At 54.8% G+C, this 27169-nt stretch overlaps 1 protein-coding gene across 5 annotated transcripts in view; it reads left to right on the forward strand.

The window, feature by feature from the left end:
- Positions 1 to 27169, forward strand: part of LOC121284386 (arf-GAP with Rho-GAP domain, ANK repeat and PH domain-containing protein 1-like) — a 225971-nt gene that overhangs the window by 28440 nt on the left and 170362 nt on the right. For all 5 annotated transcript variants that reach the window (XM_041199816.1, XM_041199818.1, XM_041199817.1 and 2 more), the window contains exon 2: positions 530 to 669. In XM_041199816.1, coding sequence (XP_041055750.1) covers positions 530 to 669 — 140 coding nt within the window. The remainder of the gene's footprint in view (positions 1 to 529; positions 670 to 27169) is intronic.

Raw genomic sequence — 27169 nt, forward strand, 5'->3', positions numbered from 1 at the left:
GACGGGGACAGTGTAGAGGGAGCTTTAGTCTGTATTAAACATCTTGCTGTACCTATAATGGGAGTGTTTGATGGGGACGGTGTAGAGAGAGCTTTACTCTGTATCTAACCCCGTGCTGTACCTGTCCTGGGAGTGTTTGATGGGGACAGTGTAGAGGGAGCTTTACTCTGTATCTAACCCCGTGCTGTACCTGTCCTGGGAGTGTTTGATGTGGACGGTGTAGAGAGAGCTTTACTCTGTTTCTAACCCCGTGCTGTCCCTGTCCTGGGAGTGTTTGATGTGAACAGTGTAGAGAGAGCTTTACTCTGTACCTAACCCTGTGCTGTACCTGTCCTGGGAGTGTTTGATGGGGACAGTGTAGAGGGATCTTTACTCTGTATCTAACCCCGTGCTGTACCTGTCCTGGGAGTGTTTGATAGGTCAGTGTAGAGCACAGTTTCCACATCTGTAAATGTTATATCAATTGGGATGGCTACATTGCTTTGTTTGTTGTCTCTAAGTTGAACTTTGTTCTCCTTCTGCCTTTCAGTCTCCTGTACAATACGAACTTGGACGAATGTGAGAGGGAACTCAAGAGTCCTCCTGCCACATCAAGGACCAAACCTTCTTTGCCGCCACAGCGTGTCCTCGCCTCCTCTCCAACATCGCTTCTTGACATCCCGATCTATTGTGAGTGGTTATCTGTCCCTCTCGGAGGTGTAGGTGCCTATGTTTCATTCCATCATTCATTCCATCCCGGGTGTTGTTGGCATCATCCCATATGTGAGAGACCGTGGGTTTGGAGCAAACAATCCACGGAGGTGACAGTGTCCTCACTTTGTGCTCCTTTGCTGGTGCTTGTGGACACCAATGCTTGGGAGGCCAGCTGTTTTACAGACTCCTTGCCGCTGCCGTTGCTGCGCATCTTCGTGGTGCACGCCGGGTTACAGGTGATGTCGCCATTTTGCCTCTTTCACAAGTTGGTGTTTCTCAGGGTGTGGTGGCCAATATTTGGGGCCTTCATGTCACATTGACAAGCGTGCTTGAAGCGGAGCCTTGTTGAAGCGGAGCCTTGTTGAAGCGCGACCTTGTTGAAGCGCGGCCTTGTTGAAGCGCAACCTTGTTGAAGCGGAGCCTTGTTGAAGCGCGGCCTTGTTGAAGCGCGGCCTTGTTGAAGCGCGGCCTTGTTGAAGCGGAGCCTTGTTGAAGCGGAGCCTTGTTGAAGCGGAGCCTTGTTGAAGCGCGGCCTTGTTGATGCGCGGCCTTGTTGATGCGCGGCCTTGTTGATGCGCGGCCTTGTTGAAGCGCGGCCTTGTTGAAGTGGAGCCTTGGAGGCCCCACTGGTCTTCTGGCTCTGGCTGCCTCACCACACGGAAGATCCCTGGGAAAGCAACCATCATCCAACCTGCGGACGGGCCAATGAAACTGCCTCTATTTGATCATAAGACCATAAGACCATAAGACATAGGAGCAGAAATTAGGCCATTCAGCCCATCGAGTCTGCTCCACCATTCAATCATGGCTGATAAGTTTCTCAACCCCATTCTCCCGCCTTCTCCCCGTAACCTTTGATCCCCTTACCAATCAAGAACCTATCTATCTTGGTCTTAAATACACTCAATGACCTGGCCTCCACAGCCTTCTGTGGCAATGACTTCCATAGATTCACCACTCTCTGGCTATAGAAGTTTCAGTGCCAACTCACCTGGGAGCTCTGCCTTCGAAAGGACAGCCACATTCGTGACTCTGTTGGGATATTCCCATAATGCACCGCAGAAAGCAAGTTTGAATTTGTTGAGCTTCTTTTCGTGATAACTGTCGGTCACCCACACAGCAAGGTGCCGAGAACAGGGGTCTTATAAGCTTTTGGCTTGGTCTGAAAGGTCAGCTTGATGTTATCCCATGTCCACCCTGGCAGTTTCTTGATAATGGAGCTATTGACCAATCACAGTGATCAATCTGTTTCAGTGAATCGACAACAGAGCCAGACATGAGATGAGGAAAACCCCCAGTGGTGGACAGATTTGGGAACCATCGCTTGAAAGTCTTCCTCTTCCTTCTGGGCTCTGTCCATTGTTAATTTGTTTTTTTGATATTTTGTTCATTCTTTTCAAAGGATGTAGGATGTGGGCGTCGCTGGCTGGGCCCAGCATTTATTGCCCATCCCTAATTGCCCCTTGAGAAGGTGGTGGTGAGTTGCCTTCTTGAACCGCTGCTGCCCGTGTGGTGTAGGTACACCCATAGTGCTGTTAGGGAGGGAGTTCCAGGATTTTGACCCAGTGACAGTGAAGGAACGGCGATATATTTCCAAGTCAGGAGGGTGAGTGACTTGGGGGGGAAATTCCAGGTGGTGGTGTTCCCATCTATCTGCTGCCCTTGTCCTTCTAGATGGTAGTGGTCATGGGCTTGGAAGGCGCTGTCTAAGGAGCCTTGGTGAGTTCCTGCTATGTATCTTATGGATGGTACACACTGCTGCTACTGTGCGTCAGTGGTGGAGGGAGTGAATGTTTGTGGATGTGGTGCCGATCAAGCAGGGCTGCTTTGTCCTGGATGGTGTTGAGCTTCTTGAATGTTGTGGGAGCTGCACTCATCCAGGCAAGTGGAGAGTATTCCATCACACTCCTGACCTGTGCCTTGTAGATGGTGGACAGGCTATGTGGAGTCAGGAGGTGAGTTACTCACCACAGGATTCCCAGCCTCTGACCTGCTCTTGTAGCCACAGTATTTATATGGCTAGTCCAGTTCAGTTTCTGGTCAATAATAACCCCCAGGATGTTGAAAGTGGGGGATTCAGCGATAATGATGCCAGTGAAAGTCAAGGTGAGATGGTTAGACTCTCTCTTGTTGGAGATGGTCATTGCCCGGCACTTGTGTGGAATGAATGTTACTTACTACTTTTGTATCTGAGGATTCGCGAATGATGCTGAACATTGTGCAATCAACAGTGAACATCCCCACTTCTGACCTTATGAAGGGGGGAAAATCGTTGATGTATCAGCTGATGATGGTTGGGCCGAGGACACTACCCTGAGGAACTCCTGCAGTGATGTCCTGGAGCTGAGATGACTGACCTCCAACAACCACAACCATCTTCCGTTGTGCTAGGTATGACTCCAACCAGCGGAGAGTTTTCCCCCTGATTCCCATTGAGTCCAGTTTTGCTAGGGCTCCTTGATGCCACACTCGGTCAAATGCTGCCTTGATGTCGAGGGCAGTCACTCTCATCTCACCTCTGGAGTTCAGCTCTTTTGTCCATGTTTGAATCAAGGCTGTAATGAGGCCTGAAAATGCTTTACAAGCAGTGAAGTACTTATTGAAGTGTAGTCACTGTTGTAATGTAGGAAACGCAGCTGCCAATTGTGCACAGCAAGCTTCCATCAACAGCAATGTGATAATGGCCAGATAATCTGTTCTTCAGTAATGTTGGCTGAGGGATAAATATTGGACAGGATGTCAAGAAGAATTCTCCTACTCTTCCTGTGAAATAGCATTGTGGGATTCCTTTCATCCACATTAGAGAGCAGACAGGGCCTCAGTTGAACTGTACACCTGAAACTCAGCTTCTCTGACAGTGCAGCACTCCCTCAGCACTGCACTAGACTGTTAGTCTCCATATTTGTGCTATTTGTCCTTCTGGAGCAGGTTTGACCCCAGAACATTCTGACTTAAAGGCGAACATTCAAACATCTGAACATACGAATTAGGAGCAGGAGGAGGCCACTCAGCCCCTCGAGCCTGCTCCCCCATTCAATAAGATCATGGCTGATCTGATTGTAACCCCCGCCCCACATTCCTGCCTACCCCCGATAACCTTTCACCCCCTTGTTAATCAAGAATCTATCCAGCTCTGCCTTAAAAATATTCAAAGACTCTGCTTCCATTGCCTTTTGAGGAAGAGAGTTCCAAAGACTCTCAAACCTCTGGGAGAGAAACATTCTCCTTATCTCTGTCTTAAATGGTTGACCCCTTATTTTTAAACAGTGACCCCCGGTTCTAGATTCTCCCACAAGAGGAAACATCTTCTCCACATCCACCTGTCAAGACCCCTCAGGATCTTAAAGGTTTCAATCAAGTCACCTCTTACTCTTCTAAACTCCAGTGGATAGAAGCCTAACCTGTCCAACCTTTCCTCATAAGACAATCCACCCATTCCTGGTATTGGTCTAGTAAACCTGCTCTGAGCTGCTTCTAACGCATTTAAATATTTCCTTAAATATGACCACCAATACGAAACACAGTACTCTAGTTGTGGCCTCACCATGCCTTGTACAACTGAAGCATAACCTTCCTACTTTTGTATTCAGTTCCCCCTCACAATAAATGATAACACCCTATTAGCTTTCCTAATTACTTGCTGTACCTGCATACTAACCTTTTGTGATTTATACACTAGGACACCCAGATCCCTCTGAATCTCAGACCTCTAAAATCTCTCACCATTTGGATAATGAACTTTTTTATTCTTCCTGCCAAAATGGAGAATTTCACATTTTCCCACATTATACTCCATTTGCCAGATCTTTGCCCATTCACTTAACCTATCGCTATCACTTTGTATCCTCCTTATGTCCTCTTCACAATTTACCTTCCTACCTATCTTTGTGTTGTCAGCCAATTGAGCAATCATTCCTTTGGTCCCTTCATCCAAGTCATTTATATAGACTGTAAAAGGTTGAGGCCCCTGCACTGATCTCTGTGACACACCACTTGTCACATCCTGCCAACCAGTAAAAGACCCATTCATGCCAACTGCCTCTTTCCTGTTAGCTAGCCAACCTTCTATCCATGCCAATATGTTACCCACTACACCATGAGCTTTTATTTACTTCAATAACTTTTGATGTGGCACTTTATCAAATGCCTTCTGGAAATCTAAGTACAGCACATCCACAGGCTCCCCTTTATCCACAGCACATGTGACTCCTTCAAAGGACTCCAATAAATTGGTTAAACATGATTTCACTTTCACAAAACCATGTTGACTCTGGCTGATTGCCTTGAATTTTCTAAGTGCCCTGCTATAACATCTTTAATAATTGCTTCTAACATTTTCCCTCTGACAGTAGTTAGACTAACTGGCCTGTAGTTTCCTGCTTTCTGGCTCCCTCCCTTTTTGAATAAAGGAGTTAAATTTGCTATTTTCCAACCCAATGGAACCTTCCCCGAATCTAGGGAAATGTTGGAAAATTAAAAGCAATGCATCAGCTATCTCACTAGCCACTTCTGTTAAGAGAATGTGATCCATTGAGTGTCAGCTGCCAAGCCGATGTAGAAACTAAGTGGTAACATGAGCAGATGGGAAGAAATTCACCTCCTGACACCCCTCATTACTGATCTCATTTGTTAACCACAAACTTCCCATTTGATTTATAATCTTAAGGACTTTCTTCTTGGATCTGAAACATCAACATGACCAGCATCTTTCATCAGTGACTGAGGTGTCTCCAGCTACGGGGGATTTGAGAGAAGGTGGAGACCGGGGATTGAAGGGAGATTGTGAGGTGACTTCACACTGGAAAGTTCTGTTCCTGGCTGGAATGAGGGTGATTGGTTAATCCCCCACTCTGGATTCTGTCTTGCCGTAAATGACTGACATTTATTTTTAGGACATCATTTATATTGGGCCAGACCTTCCGCTCTTTGTCAGTGATGATGCGCTGAACTTCAGCCACTGCTGCCTGTCAGGTTGCTGAGGAAGTTATGACATGTGCACAGGCACTGTAATTACCCGAGAAATTTAGACGGCCCATGGGCTGATCTGCGAGTGTCCCTTACACTGAGCTCGGTGCCAGTGACTTGGGCTCACTACTTGTTACTTAACTGGGTAGTTACTCTAGAAACAGTTACACGGTTTAATCTCTGGTGTAACTCAGTCCATTGATGGAGTAACTCAACCCACCAACACAACTGACACCCCAGCCACCACCCCCCCCGCCCCACCGACCCAACTATCTAGCCCCATCCCACCACTCGCCCACTCGCTTACTTGTTCACTCGCTGGTTCACTCGCTCACTTGCTCGTTCACTCACTCACCTACCCACCCAAGTCACCCACTAACCTCACTGAAAGGCTTGAGGCCTACATAAACTTGCCTGAACACTGCAGCTGCTGTGGTAAAGAAGGGGAGTGTCCTCCATGCTGCTCCCCCTGCTCTGGTCAGGAGAAGTTGCTGAGCTTTCTTTCCCGAGTGTTTGCTGCAGTTTTCTGAGACTCGAGTTTAAAATCGACTCCCTAAATAGAGTAGGTTTGCTTTGTTTAAAGTAGAAAGTTTGTGGTGAGTGTGACAGCGACTCCCTGCCCATCACCACCACACTGACTGACATTTCCTCTAAAAAACGGCCGTGTGTGTAGACGGAAGCTTCACTGCTTTTAATAAAGAGAGTCGCAGACAAATTCGCCTTTAGCTCATCGTCAGAGGGAGAAAATAGCTCATTAGTTTGCTGCATGAATGTCACATGTAAATGGAGAGGTGATGCAGTGCGTGAAAGCCAGTTTTCTCCGCGGAGGGGCAGTCAATCACCTTTCCCACCTTCTCCCCGTATCCTTCAATATCACCCACCGCCACCTCCCCGCATCCCTCAATCCCAACTACCTACCTTCTCCCTATATCCCTCAATCTCACCCACCACCTCCTCCCCGCATCCCTCAATCCCAACTACCTACCTTCTCCCTGTATCCCTCAATCCCAACTACCTACCTTCTCCCTGTATCCCTCAATCCCAACTACCTACCTTCTCCCTGTATCCCTCAATCCCAACTACCTACCTTCTCCCTGTATCCCTCATCTCACCCACCTCCTCCCCGCATCCCTCAATCTCACCCACCACCTCCTCCCCGCATCCCTCAATCCCAACTACCTACCTTCTCCCTGTATCCCTCATCTCACCCATCACCTTCTCCCCACATCCCACAATCCCACCCACCACCTCCTCCCCGCATCCCTCAATCCCAACTACCTACCTTCTCCCTGTATCCCTCAATCCCAACTACCTACCTTCTCCCCACATCCCTCAATCTCACCCACCACCTCCTCCCCACATCCCTCAATGCCAACTACCTACCTTCTCCCTGTATCCCTCAATCCCAACTACCTACCTTCTCCCTGTATCCCTCATCTCACCCACCAGCTTCTCCCCATATCCCTCAATCTCACCCACCACCTCCTCCCCGCATCCCTCAATCCCAACTACCTACCTTCTCCCTGTATCCCTCATCTCACCCACCACCTTCTCCCTGTATCCCTCAATCTCACCCACCACCTCCTCCCCGCATCCCTCAATCCCAACTACCTACCTTCTCCCTGTATCCCTCATCTCACCCACCACCTCCTCCCCGCATCCCTCAATCCCAACTACCTACCTTCTCCCTGTATCCCTCATCTCACCCACCAGCTCCTCCCCGCATCCCTCAATTCCAACTACCTACCTTCTCCCTGTATCCCTCATCTCACCCACCACCTTCTCCCCACATCCCTCAGTCTCACCCACCACCTCCACCCCGCATCCCTCAATCTCACCCACCACCTCCTCCCCGCATCCCTCAATCCCAACTACCTACCTTCTCCCTCTATCCCTCATCTCACCGACCACCTTCTCCCCACATCCCTCAATCTCACCCACCACCTCCTCCCCGCATCCCTCAATCCCAACTACCTGCCTTCTCCCTGTATCCCTCATCTCACCCACCACCTTCTCCCCACATCCCTCAATCCCACCCACCACCTCCTCCCCGCATCCCTCAATCCCAACTACCTACCTTCTCCCTGTATCCCTCAATCCCAACTACCTACCTTCTCCCTGTATCCCTCATCTCACCCACCACCTTCTCGCCACATCCCTGAATCTCACCCACCACCTCCTCCCCACATCCCTCAATCTCACCCACCACCTCCTCCCCGCATCCCTCAATGCCAACTACCTACCTTCTCCCTGTATCCCTCAATCCCAACTACCTACCTTCTCCCTTATCCCTCATCTCACCCACCACCTTCTCCCCGTATCCCTCAATCTCACCCACCACCTCCTCCCCGAATCCCTCAATCCCAACTACCTACCTGCTCCCTGTATCCCTCATCTCACCCACCACCTTCTCCCTGTATCCCTCAATCTCACCCACCACCTCCTCCCTGCATCCCTCAATCCCAACTACCTACCTTCTCACTGTATCCCTCATCTCACCCACCACCTTCTCCCTGTGTCCCTCAATCTCACCCACCACCTCCTCCCCGCATCCCTCAATCCCAACTACCTACCTTCTCCCTGTATCCCTCATCTCACCCACCACCTTCTCCCCGTATCCCTCAATCTCACCCACCAGCTTCTCCCCGTATCCCTCAATCTCACCCACCACCTCCTCCCCGCATCCCTCAATCCCAACTACCTACCTTCTCCCTGTATCCCTCATCTCACCCACCACCTTCTCCCTGTATCCCTCAATCTCACCCACCACCTCCTCCCCGCATCCCTCAATCCCAACTACCTACCTTCTCCCTGTATCCCTCATCTCACCCACCACCTTCTCCCCACATCCCTCAATCTCACACACCACCTCCTCCCCGCATCCCTCAATCTCACCCACCACCTCCTCCCCACATCCCACAATCTCACCCACCACCTCCTCCCCGCATCCCTCAATCCCAACTACCTGCCTTCTCCCTGTATCCCTCATCTCACCCACCACCTTCTCCGCACATCCCTCAATCTCACCCACCACCTCCTCCCCGCATCCCTCAATCCCAACTACCTACCTTCTCCCTGTATCCCTCATCTCACCCACCACCTTCTCCCCACATCCCTCAATCTCACCCATCACCTCCTCCCCGCATCCCTCAATCCCAACTACCTGCCTTCTCCCTGTATCCCTCAATCTCACCCACCACCACCTCCCCGCATCCCTCAATCCCAACTACCTACCTTCTCCCTGTATCCCTCATCTCACCCACCACCTTCTCCCCACATCCCTCAATCTCACCCACCACCTCCTCCCCGCATCCCTCAATCTCACCCACCACCTCCTCCCCACATCCCTCAATCTCACCCACCACCTCCTCCCCGCATCCCTCAATCCCAACTACCTATCTTCTCCCAGTATCCCTCATCTCACCCACCACCTTCTCCCCACATCCCTCAATCTCACCCACCACCTCCTCCCCGCATCCCTCAATCCCAACTACCTACCTTCTCCCTATATCCCTCATCTCACACACCACCTTCTCCCCACATCCCTCAATCCCACCCACCACCTCCTCCCCGCATCCCTCAATCCCAACTACCTACCTTCTCCCTGTATCCCTCATCTCACCCACCACCTTTTCCCCGTATCCCTCAATCTCACCCACCACCTCCTCCCCACATCCCTGAATCCCAACTACCTACCTTCTCCCTGTATCCCTCATCTCACCCACCACCTTCTCCCTGTATCCCTCAATCTCACCCACCACCTCCTCCCCGCATCCCTCAATCCCAACTACCTACCTTCTCCCTGTATCCCTCATCTCACCCACCACCATCTCCCTTTATCCCTCAATCTCACCCACCACCTCCTCCCCGCATCCCTCAATCCCAACTACCTACCTTCTCCCTGTATCCCTCATCTCACCCACCACCTTCTCCCCACATCCCTCAATCTCACCCACCACCTCCTCCCCGCATCCCTCAATCCCAACTACCTACCTTCTCCCTGTATCCCTCATCTCACCCACCACTTTCTCCCCACATCCCTCAATCTCACCAACCACCTCCTCCCCGCATCCCTCAATCCCAACTACCTACCTTCTCCCTGTATCCCTCATCTCACCCACCACCTTCTCCCCACATCCCTCAATCTCACCCACCACCTCCTCCCCGCATCCCTCAATCTCACCCACCACCTCCTCCCCACATCCCTCAATCTCACCCGCCACCTCCTCCCCGCATCCCTCCATCCCAACTACCTACCTTCTCCCTGTATCCCTCATCTCACCCACCACCTTCTCCCCACATCCCTCAATCTCACCCACCACCTCCTCCCCGCATCCCTCAATCCCAACTACCTACCTTCTCCCTGTATCCCTCAATCTCACCCACCACCACCTCCCCGCATCCCTCAATCCCAACTACCTACCTTCTCCCTGTATCCCTCATCTCACCCACCACCTTCTCCCTGTATCCCTCAATCTCACCCACCACCTCCTCCCCGCATCCCTCAATCCCAACTACCTACCTTCTCCCTGTATCCCTCATCTCACCCACCACCTTCTCCCCGTATCCCTCAATCTCACCCACCAGCTTCTCCCCGTATCCCTCAATCTCACCCACCACCTCCTCCCCGCATCCCTCAATCCCAACTACCTACCTTCTCCCTGTATCCCTCATCTCACCCACCACCTTCTCCCTGTATCCCTCAATCTCACCCACCAGCTCCTCCCCGCATCCCTCAATCCCAACTACCTACCTTCTCCCTGTATCCCTCATCTCACCCACCACCTTCTCCCCACATCCCTCAATCTCACCCACCACCTCCTCCCCGCATCCCTCAATCTCACCCACCACCTCCTCCCCACATCCCTCAATCTCACCCACCACCTCCACCCCGCATCCCTCAATCCCAACTACCTGCCTTCTCCCTGTATCCCTCATCTCACCCACCACCTTCTCCCCACATCCCTCAATCCCACCCACCACCTCCTCCCCGCATCCCTCAATCCCAACTACCTACCTTCTCCCTGTATCCCTCAATCCCAACTACCTACCTTCTCCCTGTATCCCTCATCTCACCCACGACCTTCTCCCCACATCCCTCAATCTCACCCACCACCTCCTCCCCACATCCCTCAATCTCACCCACCACCTCCTCCCCGCATCCCTCAATGCCAACTACCTACCATCTCCCTGTATCCCTCAATCCCAACTACCTACCTTCTCCCTGTATCCCTCATCTCACCCACCACCTTCTCCCCGTATCCCTCAATCTCACCCACCACCTCCTCCCCGCATCCCTCAATCCCAACTACCTACCTTCTCCCTGTATCCCTCATCTCACCCACCACCTTCTCCCCACATCCCTCAATCTCACCCACCACCTCCTCCCCGCATCCCTCAATCCCAACTACCTGCCTTCTCCCTGTATTCCTCAATCTCACCCACCACCACCTCCCCGCATCCCTCAATCCCAACTACCTACCTTCTCCCTGTATCCCTCATCTCACCCACCACTTTCTCCCCACATCCCTCAATCTCACCCACCACCTCCTCCCCGCATCCCTCAATCCCAACGACCTACCTTCTCCCTGTATCCCTCATCTCACCCACCACCTTCTCCCCACATCCCTCAATCTCACCCACCACCTCCTCCCCGCATCCCTCAATCTCACCCACCACCTCCTCCCCACATCCCTCAATCTCACCCACCACCTCCTCCCCGCATCCCTCAATCCCAACTACCTATCTTCTCCCTGTATCCATCATCTCACCCACCACCTTCTCCCCACATGCCTCAATCTCACCCACCACCTCCTCCCCGCATCCCTCAATCCCAACTACCTGCCTTCTCCCTGTATCCCTCATCTCACCCACCACCTTCTCCCCACATCCCTCAATCCCACCCACCACCTCCTCCCCGCATCCCTCAATCCCAACTACCTACCTTCTCCCTGTATCCCTCAATCCCAACTACCTACCTTCTCCCTGCATCCCTCATCTCACCCACCACCTTCTCCCCGTGTCCCTCAATCTCACCCACCACCTCCTCCCCACATCCCTCAATCCCAACTACCTACCTTCTCCCTGTATCCCTCATCTCACCCACCACCTTCTCCCCGTATCCCTCAATCTCACCCACCACCTCCTCACCGCATCCCTCAATCCCAACTACCTACCTTCTCCCTGTATCCCTCATCTCACCCACCACCTTCTCCCCACATCCCTCAATCTCACCCACCACCTCCTCCCCGCATCCCTCAATCTCACCCACCACCTCCTCCCCACATCCCTCAATCTCACCCACCACCTCCTCCCCGCATCCCTCAATCCCAACTACTTACCTACTCCCTGTATCCCTCATCTCTCCCACCACCTTCTCCCCACATCCCTCAATCTCGCCCACCACCTCCTCCCCGCATCACTCAATCCCAACTACCTGCCTTCTCCCTGTATCCCTCATCTCACCCACCACCTTCTCCCCACGTCCCTCAATCTCACCCACCACCTCCTCCCCGCATCCCTCAATCCCAACTACCTACCTTCTCCCTGTATCCCTCATCTCACCCACCACCTTCTCCCCACATCCCTCAATCTCGCCCACCACCTCCTCCCCGCATCCCTCAATCTCACCCACCACCTCCTACCCACATCCCTCAATCTCAACCGCCACCTCCTCCCCACATCCCTCCATCCCAACTACCTACCTTCTCCCTGTATCCCTCATCTCACCCACCACCTTCTCCCCACATCCCTCAACCTCACCCACCACCTCCTCCCCGCATCCCTCAATCCCAACTACATACCTTCTCCCTGTATCCCTCAATCTCACCCACCACCACCTCCCCGCATCCCTCAATCCCAACTACCTACCTTCTCCCTGTATCCCTCATCTCACCCACCACCTTCTCCCCACATCCCTCAATCTCACCCACCACCTCCTCCCCGCATCCCTCAATCCCAACTACCTACCTTCTCCCTGTATCCCTCATCTCACCCACCACCTTCTCCCCACATCCCTCAATCTCACCCACCACCTCCTCCCCGCATCCCTCAATCCCAACTACCTACCTTCTCCCTGTATCCCTCAATCTCACCCACCACCTCCTCCCCAGGTCCCTCAATCCCATTTACCCACCTTCTCCCCGCATCCCTCAATCCCAACTACCTACCTTCTCCCTGTATCCCTCAATCTCTCCCACCACCACCTTCCCGCATCCCTCAATCCCAACTTCCTACCTTCTCCCTGTATCCCTCATCACACCCACCACCTTCTCCCTGTATCCCTCAATCTCACCCACCACCTCCTCCCCGCATCCCTGAATCCCAACTACCTACCTTCTCCCTGTATCCCTCATCTCACTCACCACCTTCTCCCCACATCCCTCAATCTCACCCACCACCTCCTCCCCGCATCCCTCAATCCCAACTACCTACCTTCTCCCTGTATCCCTCATCTCACCCACCACCTTCTCCCCGTATCCCTCAATCTCACCCACCACCTCCTCCCCGCATCCCTCAATCCCAACTACCTACCTTCTCCCTGTATCCCTCATCTCACCCACCACCTTCTCCCTGTATCCCTCAATCTCACCCACCACCTCCTCCCCGCATCCCTCAATCCCAACTACCTACCTTCTCCCTGTATCCCTCATCTCACCCACCACCTTCTCCCCACATCCCTCAATCTCACCCACCACCTCCTCTCCGCATCCCTCAATCCCAACTACCTACCTTCTCCCTGTATCCCTCATCTCACCCACCACCTTCTCCCCACACCCCTCAATCTGACCCACCACCTCCTCCCCGCATTCCTCAATCTCACCCACCACCTCCTCCCCACATCCCTCAATCTCACGCACCACCTCCTCCCCGCATCCCTCAATCCCAACTACCTACCTTCTCCCTGTATCCCTCATCTCACCCACCACCTTCTCCCCACATCCCTCAATCTCACCCACCACCTCCTTCCCGCATCCCTCAATCCCAACTACCTGCCTTCTCCCTGTATCCCTCAATCTCACCCACCACCACCTCCCCGCATCCCTCAATCCCAACTACCTACCTTTTCCCTGTATCCCTCATCTCACCCACCACCTTCTCCCCACATCCCTCAATCTCACCCTCCACCTCCTCCCCGCATCCCACAATCCCAACTACCTACCTTCTCCCTGTATCCCTCATCTCACCCACCACCATCTCCCCACATCCCTCAATCTCACCCACCACCTCCTCCCCGCATCCCTCAATCTCACCCACCACCTCCTCCCCACATCCCTCAATCTCACCCACCACCTCCTCCCCGCATCCCTCCATCCCAACTACCTACCTTCTCCCTGTATCCCTCATCTCACCCACCACCTTCTCCCCACATCCCTCAATCTCACCCACCACCACCTCCCCGCATCCCTCAATCCCAACTACCTACCTTCTCCCTGTATCCCTCAATCTCACCCACCACCACCTCCCCGCATCCCTCAATCTCACCCACCACCTCCTCCCCGCATCCCTCAATCCCAACTACCTACCTTGTCCCTGTATCCCTCATATCACCCACCAACTTCTCCCCACATTCCTCAATCTCACCCACTACCTCCTCCCCGCATCCCTCAATCCCAACTACCTACCTTCTCCCTGTATCCCTCAATCACACCCACCACCACCTCCCCGCATCCCTCAATCCCAACTACCTCCCTTCTCCCTGTATCCCTCATCTCACCCACCACCTTTTCCCCACATCCCTCAATCTCACCCACCACCTCCTCCCCGCATCCCTCGATCCCAACTACCTACCTTCTCCCTGTATCCCTCATCTCACCCACCACCTTCTCCCCACATCCCTCAATCTCACCCACCACCTCCTCCCCGCATCCCTCAATCCCAACTACCTACCTTCTCCCTCTATCCCTCAATCTCACCCACGACCTCCTCCCCACATCCCTCAATCCCATTTACCCACCTTCTCCCCGCATCCCTCAATCCCAACTACCTACCTTCTCCCTGTATCCCTCATCTCACCCACCACCTTCTCACCACATCCCTCCATCCCATTTACCCACCTTCTCCCCGTATCCCTCAATCTCACCCACCATCTTCTCCCTGTATCCCTCAATCCCACTTACTTACCTTCTCCCCATTTCCCTCAATCCCACCCACCACCTCCCCGCATCCCTCAATCCCTCCCACCACCTTCTCCCCGCATCCCTCAATACCACCCACCACCTTCTCCCCATATCCCTCAATCCCACCCACCACCTTCTCCCCGCATCCCTCAATCCCTCATCTCACCCACCACCTTCTCCCCGTATCCCTCAATCCCTCCCACCACCTTCTCCCTGCATCCCTCAATCCCGCTTACCTATCTTCTCCCCGTATCCCTCAATCTCAGCCACCACCATCTCCCCATATCCCTCTATCCCAACTACCTACCTTCTCCCCATATCCCTCATCCCACTCACTACCTTCTCGACGCATCCCTCAATCCCACTTACCTACCTTCTCCCCATATCCCTCAATCCCACTTACCTACCTTCTCCCCATATCCCTCAATCTCACCCACCACCACCTCCCCATTTCCCTCAATCCCAACTACCCACCTTCTCCCCGTATCCCTGAATCCCAACTACCCACATTCTCCCCATATCCCTCAATCCCACGCACTACCTTCTCCCCGTATCCCTCAATTCCACTTACCTACCTTCTCCCCATATCCCTCAATCTCATCCACCACCACCTACCCATCCCTCAATCCCAACTACCCACCTTCTCTCTGTGTCACTCAATCCCAACTACCAACCTTCTCCACGTATCCCTCAATCCCTCCCACCACCTTCTCCCCGCATCCCTCAATCCCACTTACCTACCTTCTCCCCATATCCCTCAATCTCACCCACCACCTTCTTCCCATATCCCTCAATCACAACTACCTGCCTTCTCCCTGTATCCCTCAATCTCACCCACCACCACCTCCCCGCATCCCTCAATCCCAACTACCTACCTTCTCCCTGTATCCCTCATCTCACCCACCACCTCCTCCCCGCATCCCTCAATCTCACCCACCACCTCCTCCCCACATCGCTCAATCTCACCCACCACCTCCTCCCCGCATCCCTCAATCCCAACTACCTACCTTCTCCCTGTATCCCTCAATCTCACCCACCACCACCTCCACGCATCCCTCAATCTCACCCACTACCTTCTCCCCGCATCCCTCAATCCCACTTACCTACCTTCTCCCCATATCCCTCAATCTCACCCACCACATTCTCCTCACATCCCTCAATCTCACCGACCACCTCCTCCCCACATCCCTCAATCCCAACTACCTACCTTCTCCCTGTATCCCTCATCTCACCCACCACCTTCTCCCCACATCCCTCAATCTCACCCACCACCTCCTCCCCGCATCCCTCAATCCCAACTACCTACCTTCTCCCTGTATCCCTCAATCTCACCCACCACCATCTCCCCGCATCCCTCAATACCAACTACCTACCTTCTCCCTGTATCCCTCATCTCACCCACCACCTTCTCCCTGTATCCCTCAATCTCACCCACCACCTCTTCCCCGCATCCCTCAATCCCAACTACCTACCTTCTCCCTGTATCCCTCATCTCACCCACCACCTTCTCCCAGTATCCCTCAATCTCACCCAAAACCTCCTCCCCGCATCCCTCAATCCCAACTACCTACCTTCTCCCTGTATCCCTCATCTCACCCACCACCTTCTCCCCGTATCCCTCAATCTCAGCCACCACCTCCTCCCCGCATCCCTCAATCCCAACTACCTACCTTCTCCCTGTATCCCTCATCTCACCCACCACCTTCTCCCTGTATCCCTCAATCTCACCCACCACCTCCTCCCCGCATCCCTCAATCCCAACTACCTACCTTCTCCCTGTATCCCTCATCTCACCCACCACCATCTCCCCACATCCCTCAATCTCACCCACCACCTCCTCCCCGCATCCCTCAATCTCACCCACCACCTCCTCCCCACATCCCTCAATCTCACCCACCACCTCCTCCCCGCATCCATCCATCCCAACTACCTACCTTCTCCCTGTATCCCTCATCTCACCCACCACCTTCTCCCTGTATCCCTCAATCTCACCCACCACCTCTTCCCCGCATCCCTCAATCCCAACTACCTACCTTCTCCCTGTATCCCTCATCTCACCCACCACCTTCTCCCTGTATCCCTCAATCTCACCCACCACCTCCTCCCCGCATCCCTCAATCCCAACTACCTACCTTCTCCCTGTATCCCTCATCTCACCCACCACCTTCTCCCCACATCCCTCAATCTCACCCACCACCTCCTCCCCGCATCCCTCAATCCCAACTACCTACCTTCTCCCTGTATCCCTCATCTCACCCACCATCTTCTCCCCGTGTCCCTCAATCTCACCCACCACCTCCTCCCCGCATCCCTCAATCCCAACTACCTACCTTCTCCCTGTATCACTCATCTCACCCACCACCTTCTCCCTGTATCCCTCAATCTCACCCACCACCTCTTCCCCGCATCCCTCAATCCCAACTACCTACCTTCTCCCTGTAGCCCTCATCTCACCCACCACCTTCTCCCTGTACCCCTCAATCTCACAAACCACCTCCTCCCCGCATCCCTCAATCCCAACTACCTACCTTCTCCCTGTATCCCTCATCTCACCCACCACTTTCTCCCCACATCCCTCAATATCACCCACCACCTCCTCCCCGCATCCCTCAATCCCAACTACCTACCTTCTCCCTGTATCCCTCATCTCACCCACCACCTTCTCCCCACATCCCTCAATCTCACCCACCACCTCCTCCCCGCATCCCTCAATCTCACCCACCACCTCCTCCCCACATCCCTCAATCTCACCCACCACCTCCTCCCCGCATCCCTCAATCCCAACTACCTACCATCTCCCTGTATCCCTCATCTCTCCCACCACCTTCTCCCCACATCCCTCAATCTCGCCCACCACCTCCTCCCCGCATCACTCAATCCCAACTACCTGCCTTCTCCCTGTATCCCTCAATCTCACCCACCACCACCTCCCCGCATCCCTCAATCCCAACTACCTACCTTCTCCCTGTATCCCTCATCTCACATACCACCTTCTCCCCACGTCCCTCAATCTCACCCACCACCTCCTCCCCGCATCCCTCAATCCCAACTACCTACCTTCTCCCTGTATCCCTCATCTCACCCACCACCTTCTCCCCACATCCCTCAATGTCACCCACCACTTCCTCCCCGCATCCCTCAATCTCACCCACCACCTCCTCCCCACATCCCTCAATCTCACCCACCACCTCCTCCCCGCATCCATCCATCCCAACTACCTACCTTCTCCCTGTATCCCTCATCTCACCCACCACCTTCTCCCTGTATCCCTCAATCTCACCCACCACCTCTTCCCCGCATCCCTCAATCCCAACTACCTACCTTCTCCCTGTATCCCTCATCTCACCCACCACCTTCTCCCTGTATCCCTCAATCTCACCCACCACCTCCTCCCCGCATCCCTCAATCCCAACTACCTACCTTCTCCCTGTATCCCTCATCTCACCCACCACCTTCTCCCCACATCCCTCAATCTCACAAACCACCTCCTCCCCGCATCCCTCAATCCCAACTACCTACCTTCTCCCTGTATCCCTCATCTCACCCACCATCTTCTCCCCGTGTCCCTCAATCTCACCCACCACCTCCTCCCCGCATCCCTCAATCCCAACTACCTACCTTCTCCCTGTATCACTCATCTCACCCACCACCTTCTCCCTGTATCCCTCAATCTCACCCACCACCTCTTCCCCGCATCCCTCAATCCCAACTACGTACCTTCTCCCTGTAGCCCTCATCTCACCCACCACCTTCTCCCTGTACCCCTCAATCTCACAAACCACCTCCTCCCCGCATCCCTCAATCCCAACTACCTGCCTTCTCCCTGTATCCCTCATCTCACCCACCACCTTCTCCCCACATCCCTCAATCTCACCCACCACCTCCTCCCCGCATCCCTCAATCTCACCCACCACCTCCTCCCCACATCCCTCAATCTCACCCACCACCTCCTCCCCGCATCCCTCAATCCCAACTTCCTACCATCTCCCTGTATCCCTCATCTCTCCCACCACCTTCTCCCCACATCCCTCAATCTCGCCCACCACCTCCTCCCCGCATCACTCAATCCCAACTACCTGCCTTCTCCCTGTATCCCTCAATCTCACCCACCACCACCTCCCCGCATCCCTCAATCCCAACTACCTACCTTCTCCCTGTATCCCTCATCTCACATACCACCTTCTCCCCACGTCCCTCAATCTCACCCACCACCTCCTCCCCGCATCCCTCAATCCCAACTACCTACCTTCTCCCTGTATCCCTCATCTCACCCACCACCTTCTCCCCACATCCCTCAATGTCACCCACCACTTCCTCCCCGCATCCCTCAATCTCACCCACCACCTCCTCCCCACATCCCTCAATCTCACCCGCCACCTCCTCCCCGCATCCCTCCATCCCAACTACCTACCTTCTCCCTGTATCCCTCATCTCACCCACCTCCTTCTCCCTGTATCCCTCATCTCACCCACCACCTCCTCCCCGCATCCCTCAATCTCACCCACCACCTCCTCCCCACATCCCTCAATCTCACCCAGCACCTCCTCCCCGCATCGCTCAATCCCAACTACCTACCTTCTCCCTGTATCCCTCAATCTCACCCACCTCCACCTCCCCGCATCCCTGAATCTCACCCACTACCTTCTCCCCGCATCCCTCAATCCCACTTACCTACCTTCTCCCCATATCCCTCAATCTCACCCACCACCTTCTCCTCACATCCCTCAATCTCACCCACCAACTCCTCCCCGCATCCCTCAATCCCAACTACTTACCTTCTCCCTGTATCCCTCATCTCACCCAGCACCTTCTCCCCACATCCCTCAATCTCATCCACCACCTCCTCCCCGCATCCCTCAATCCCAACTACCTACCTTCTCCCTGTATCCCTCAATCTCAACCACCACCTCCTCCCCACGTCCCTCAATCCCATTTACCCACCTTCTCCCCGCATCCCTCAATCCCAACTACCTACCTTCTCCCTGTATCCCTCAATCTCACCCACCACCACCTCCCCGCATCCCTCAATCCCAACTACATACCTTCTCCCTGTATCCCTCATCTCACCCACCACCTCCTCCCCGCATCCCTCAATCCCAACTACCTACCTTCTCCCTGTATCCCTCATCTCACCCACCACCTTCTCCCCACATCCCTCAATCTCACCCACCACCTCCTCCCCGCATCCCTCAATCCCAACTACCTACCTTCTCCCTGTATCCCTCATCTCACCCACCACCTTCTCCCTGTATCCCTCAATCTCACCCACCACCTCCTCCCCGCATCCCTCAATCCCAACTACCTACCTTCTCCCTGTATCCCTCATCTCACCCACCACCTTCTCCCTGTATCCCTCAATCTCACCCACCACCACCTCCCCGCATCCCTCAATCCCAACTACCTACCTTCTCCCTGTATCCCTCATCTCACCCACCACCTTCTCCCTGTATCCCTCAATCTCACCCACCACCTCCTCCCCGCATCCCTCAATCCCAACTACCTACCTTCTCCCTGTATCCCTCATCTCACCCACCACCTTCTCCCCACATCCCTCAATCTCACCCACCACCTCCTCCCCGCATCCCTCAATCCCAACTACCTACCTTCTCCCTGTATCCCTCATCTCACCCACCACCTTCTCCCCACACCCCTCAATCTCACTCACCACCTCCTCCCCGCATCCCTCAATCTCACCCACCACCTCCTCCCCACATCCCTCAATCTCACCCACCACCTCCTCCCCGCATCCCTCAATCCCAACTACCTACCTTCTCCCTGTATCCCTCATCTCACCCACCACCTTCTCCCCACATCCCTCAATCTCACCCACCACCTCCTTCCCACATCCCTCAATCCCAACTACCTGCCTTCTCCCTGTATCCCTCAATCTCACCCACCACCACCTCCCCGCATCCCTCAATCCCAACTACCTACCTTCTCCCTGTATCCCTCATCTCACCCACCACCTTCTCCCCACATCCCTCAATCTCACCCACCACCTCCTCCCCGCATCCCACAATCCCAACTACCTACCTTCTCCCTGTATCCCTCATCTCACCCACCACCATCTCCCCACATCCCTCAATCTCACCCACCACCTCCTCCCCGCATCCCTCAATCTCACCCACCACCTCCTCCCCACATCCCTCATTCTCACCCACCACCTCCTCCCCGCATCCCTCCATCCCAACTACCTACCTTCTCCCTGTATCCCTCATCTCACCCACCACCTTCTCCCCACATCCCTCAATCTCACCCACCACCTCCTCCCCGCATCCCTCAATCCCAACTACCTACCTTCTCCCTGTATCCCTCAATCTCACCCACCACCACCTCCCCGCATCCCTCAATCTCACCCACCACCTCCTCCCCGCATCCCTCAATCCCAACTACCTACCTTCTCCCTGTATCCCTCATATCACCCACCACCTTCTCCCCACATCCCTCAATCTCACCCACTACCTCCTCCCCGCATCCCTCAATCCCAACTACCTACCTTCTCCCTGTATCCCTCAATCACACCCACCACCACCTCCCCGCATCCCTCAATCCCAACTACCTCCCTTCTCCCTGTATGCCTCATCTCACCCACCACCTTCTCCCCACATCCCTCAATCTCACCCACCACCTCCTCCCCGCATCCCTCGATCCCAACTACCTACCTTCTCCCTGTATCCCTCATCTCACCCACCACCTTCTCCCCACATCCCTCAATCTCACCCACCACCTCCTCCCCGCATCCCTCAATCCCAACTACCTACCTTCTCCCTCTATCCCTCAATCTCACCCACTACCTCCTCCCCACATCCCTCAATCCCATTTACCCACCTTCTCCCCACATCCCTCAATGTCACCCACCACCTCCTCCCCGCATCCCTCAATCTCACCCACCACCTCCTCCCCACATCCCTCAATCTCACCCGCCAGCTCCTCCCCGCATCCCTCCATCCCAACTACCTACCTTCTCCCTGTATCCCTCATCTCACCCACCACCTTCTCCCTGTATCCCTCATCTCACCCACCACCTCCTCCCCGCATCCCTCAATCTCACCCACCACCTCCTCCCCACATCCCTCAATCTCACCCACCACCTCCTCCCCGCATCCCTCAATCCCAACTACCTACCTTCTCCCTGTATCCCTCAATCTCACCCACCACCACCTCCCCACATCCCTCAATCTCACCCACTACCTTCTCCCCGCATCCCTCAATCCCACTTACCTACCTTCTCCCCATATCCCTCAATCTCACCCACCACCTTCTCCTCACATCCCTCAATCTCACCCACCACCTCCTCCCCGCATCCCTCAATACCAACTACCTACCTTCTCCCTGTATCCCTCATCTCACCCAGCACCTTCTCCCCACATCCCTCAATCTCACCCACCACCTCCTCCCCGCATCCCTCAATCCCAACTACCTACCTTCTCCCTGTATCCCTCAATCTCACCCACCACCTCCTCCCCACGTCCCTCAATCCCATTTACCCACCTTCTCCCCGCATCCCTCAATCCCAACTACCTACCTTCTCCCTGTATCCCTCAATCTCACCCACCACCACCTCCCCGCATCCCTCAATCCCAACTACATACCTTCTCCCTGTATCCCTCATCTCACCCACCACCTCCTCCCCGCATCCCTCAATCCCAACTACCTACCTTCTCCCTGTATCCCTCATCTCACCCACCACCTTCTCCCCACATCCCTCAATCTCACCCACCACCTCCTCCCCGCATCCCTCAATCCCAACTACCTACCTTCTCCCTGTATCCCTCATCTCACCCACCACCTTCTCCCCGTATCCCTCAATCTCACCCACCACCTCCTCCCCGCATCCCTCAATCCCAACTACCTACCTTCTCCCTGTATCCCTCATCTCACCCACCACCTTCTCCCTGTATCCCTCAATCTCACCCACCACCTCCTCCCCGCATCCCTCAATCCCAACTACCTACCTTCTCCCTGTATCCCTCATCTCACCCACCACCTTCTCCCTGTATCCCTCAATCTCACCCACCACCACCTCCCCGCATCCCTCAATCCAACTACCTACCTTCTCCCTGTATCCCTCATCTCACCCACCACCTTCTCCCTCTATCCCTCAATCTCACCCACCACCTCCTCCCCGCATCCCTCAATCCCAACTACCTACCTTCTCCCTGTATCCCTCATCTCACCCACCACCTTCTCCCCACATCCCTCAATCTCACCCACCACCTCCTCCCCGCATCCCTCAATCCCAACTACTTACCTTCTCCCTGTATCCCTCATCTCACCCACCACCTTCTCCCCACACCCCTCAATCTCACTCACCACCTCCTCCCCGCATCCCTCAATCTCACCCACCACCTCCTCCCCACATCCCTGAATCTCACCCACCACCTCCTCCCCGCATCACTCAATCCCAACTACCTACCTTCTCCCTGTATCCCTCATCTCACCCACCACCTTCTCCCCACATCCCTCAATCTCACCCACCACCTCCTTCCCACATCCCTCAATCCCAACTACCTGCCTTCTCCCTGTATCCCTCAATCTCACCCACCACCACCTCCCCGCTTCCCTCAATCCCAACTACCTACCTTCTCCCTGTATCCCTCATCTCACCCACCACCTTCTCCCCACATCCCTCAATCTCACCCACCACCTCCTCCCCGCATCCCACAATCCCAACTACCTACCTTCTCCCTGTATCCCTCATCTCACCCACCACCATCTCCCCACATCCCTCAATCTCACCCACCACCTCCTCCCCGCATCCCTCAATCTCACCCACCACCTCCTCCCCCCATCCCTCAATCTCACCCACCACCTCCTCCCCGCATCCCTCCATCCCAACTACCTACCTTCTCCCTGTATCCCTCATCTCACCCACCACCTTCTCCCCACATCCCTCAATCTCACCCACCACCTCCTCCCCGCATCCCTCAATCCCAACTACCTACCTTCTCCCTGTATCCCTCATCTCACCCACCACCTTCTCACCACATCCCTCAATCCCATTTACCCACCTTCTCCCCGTATCCCTCAATCTCACCCACCACCTTCTCCCTGTATCCCTCAATCCCACTTACTTACCTTCTCCCCATATCCCTCAATCCCATCCACCACCTCCCCGCATCCCTCAATCCCTCCCTCCACCTTCTCCACGCATCCCTCAATACCACCCACCACCTTCTCCCCATATCCCTCAATCCCACCCACCACCTTCTCCCCGCATCCCTCAATCCCTCATCTCACCCACCACCTTCTCCCCGTATCCCTCAATCCCTCCCACCACCTTCTCCCTGCATCCCTCAATCCCGCTTACCTATCTTCTCCCCGTATCCCTCAATCTCAGCCACCACCACCTTCCCATATCCCTCTATCCCAACTACCTACCTTCTCCCCATATCCCTCATCCCACCCACTACCTTCTCCACGCATCCCTCAATCCCACTTACCTACCTTCTCCCCATATCCCTCAATCCCACTTACCTACCTTCTCCCCATATCTCTCAATCTCACCCACCACCACCTCCCCATTTCCCTCAATCCCAACTACCCACCTTCTCCCCGTATCTCTGAATCCCAACTACCCACATTCTCCCCATATCCCTCAATCCCACGCACTACCTTCTCCCCGTATCCCTCAATTCCACTTACCTACCTTCTCCCCATATCCCTCAATCTCATCCACCACCACCTCCCCATCCCTCAATCCCAACTACCCACCTTCTCTCTGTGTCACTCAATCCCAACTACCTACCTTCTCCACGTATCCCTCAATCCCTCCCACCACCTTCTCCCCGCATCCCTCAATCCCTCTTACCTCCCTTCTCCCCATATCCCTCAATCTCACCCACCACCGTCTTCCCGTATCCCTCAATCCCAACTACCTGCCTTCTCCCTGTATCCCTCAATCTCACCCACCACCACCTCCCCGCATCCCTCAATCCCAACTACCTACCTTCTCCCTGTATCCCTCATCTCACCCACCACCTCCTCCCCGCATCCCTCAATCGCACCCACCACCTCCTCCCCGCATCCCTCAATCCCAACTACCTACCTTCTCCCTGTATCCCTCATATCACCCACCACCTTCTCCCCACATCCCTCAATCTCACCCACTACCTCCTCCCCGCATCCCTCAATCCCAACTACCTACCTTCTCCCTGTATCCCTCAATCACACCCACCACCACCTCCCCGCATCCCTCAATCCCAACTACCTCCCTTCTCCCTGTATGCCTCATCTCACCCACCACCTTCTCCCCACATCCCTCAATCTCACCCACCACCTCCTCCCCGCATCCCTCGATCCCAACTACCTACCTTCTCCCTGTATCCCTCATCTCACCCACCACCTTCTCCCCACATCCCTCAATCTCACCCACCACCTCCTCCCCGCATCCCTCAATCCCAACTACCTACCTTCTCCCTCTATCCCTCAATCTCACCCACTACCTCCTCCCCACATCCCTCAATCCCATTTACCCACCTTCTCCCCACATCCCTCAATGTCACCCACCACCTCCTCCCCGCATCCCTCAATCTCACCCACCACCTCCTCCCCACATCCCTCAATCTCACCCGCCAGCTCCTCCCCGCATCCCTCCATCCCAACTACCTACCTTCTCCCTGTATCCCTCATCTCACCCACCACCTTCTCCCTGTATCCCTCATCTCACCCACCACCTCCTCCCCGCATCCCTCAATCTCACCCACCACCTCCTCCCCACATCCCTCAATCTCACCCACCACCTCCTCCCCGCATCCCTCAATCCCAACTACCTACCTTCTCCCTGTATCCCTCAATCTCACCCACCACCACCTCCCCACATCCCTCAATCTCACCCACTACCTTCTCCCCGCATCCCTCAATCCCACTTACCTACCTTCTCCCCATATCCCTCAATCTCACCCACCACCTTCTCCTCACATCCCTCAATCTCACCCACCACCTCCTCCCCGCATCCCTCAATCCCAACTACCTACCTTCTCCCTGTATCCCTCATCTCACCCAGCACCTTCTCCCCTCATCCCTCAATCTCACCCACCACCTCCTCCCCGCATCCCTCAATCCCAACTACCTACCTTCTCCCTGTATCCCTCAATCTCACCCACCACCTCCTCCCCACGTCCCTCAATCCCATTTACCCACCTTCTCCCCGCATCCCTCAATCCCAACTACCTACCTTCTCCCTGTATCCCTCAATCTCACCCACCACCACCTCCCCGCATCCCTCAATCCCAACTACATACCTTCTCCCTGTATCCCTCATCTCACCCACCACCTCCTCCCCGCATCCCTCAATCCCAACTACCTACCTTCTCCCTGTATCCCTCATCTCACCCACCACCTTCTCCCCACATCCCTCAATCTCACCCACCACCTCCTCCCCGCATCCCTCAATCCCAACTACCTACCTTCTCCCTGTATCCCTCATCTCACCCACCACCTTCTCCCCGTATCCCTCAATCTCACCCACCACCTCCTCCCCGCATCCCTCAATCCCAACTACCTACCTTCTCCCTGTATCCCTCATCTCACCCACCACCTTCTCCCTGTATCCCTCAATCTCACCCACCACCTCCTCCCCGCATCCCTCAATCCCAACTACCTACCTTCTCCCTGTATCCCTCATCTCACCCACCACCTTCTCCCTGTATCCCTCAATCTCACCCACCACCACCTCCCCGCATCCCTCAATCCAACTACCTACCTTCTCCCTGTATCCCTCATCTCACCCACCACCTTCTCCCTCTATCCCTCAATCTCACCCACCACCTCCTCCCCGCATCCCTCAATCCCAACTACCTACCTTCTCCCTGTATCCCTCATCTCACCCACCACCTTCTCCCCACATCCCTCAATCTCACCCACCACCTCCTCCCCGCATCCCTCAATCCCAACTACCTACCTTCTCCCTGTATCCCTCATCTCACCCACCACCTTCTCCCCACACCCCTCAATCTCACTCACCACCTCCTCCCCGCATCCCTCAATCTCACCCACCACCTCCTCCCCACATCCCTGAATCTCACCCACCACCTCCTCCCCGCATCACTCAATCCCAACTACCTACCTTCTCCCTGTATCCCTCATCTCACCCACCACCTTCTCCCCACATCCCTCAATCTCACCCACCACCTCCTTCCCACATCCCTCAATCCCAACTACCTGCCTTCTCCCTGTATCCCTCAATCTCACCCACCACCACCTCCCCGCTTCCCTCAATCCCAACTACCTACCTTCTCCCTGTATCCCTCATCTCACCCACCACCTTCTCCCCACATCCCTCAATCTCACCCACCACCTCCTCCCCGCATCCCACAATCCCAACTACCTACCTTCTCCCTGTATCCCTCATCTCACCCACCACCATCTCCCCACATCCCTCAATCTCACCC

The sequence above is a fragment of the Carcharodon carcharias genome, chromosome 11 (genome assembly GCF_017639515.1).
Source record: "Carcharodon carcharias isolate sCarCar2 chromosome 11, sCarCar2.pri, whole genome shotgun sequence".
Lineage (NCBI taxonomy): Eukaryota > Metazoa > Chordata > Chondrichthyes > Lamniformes > Lamnidae > Carcharodon > Carcharodon carcharias.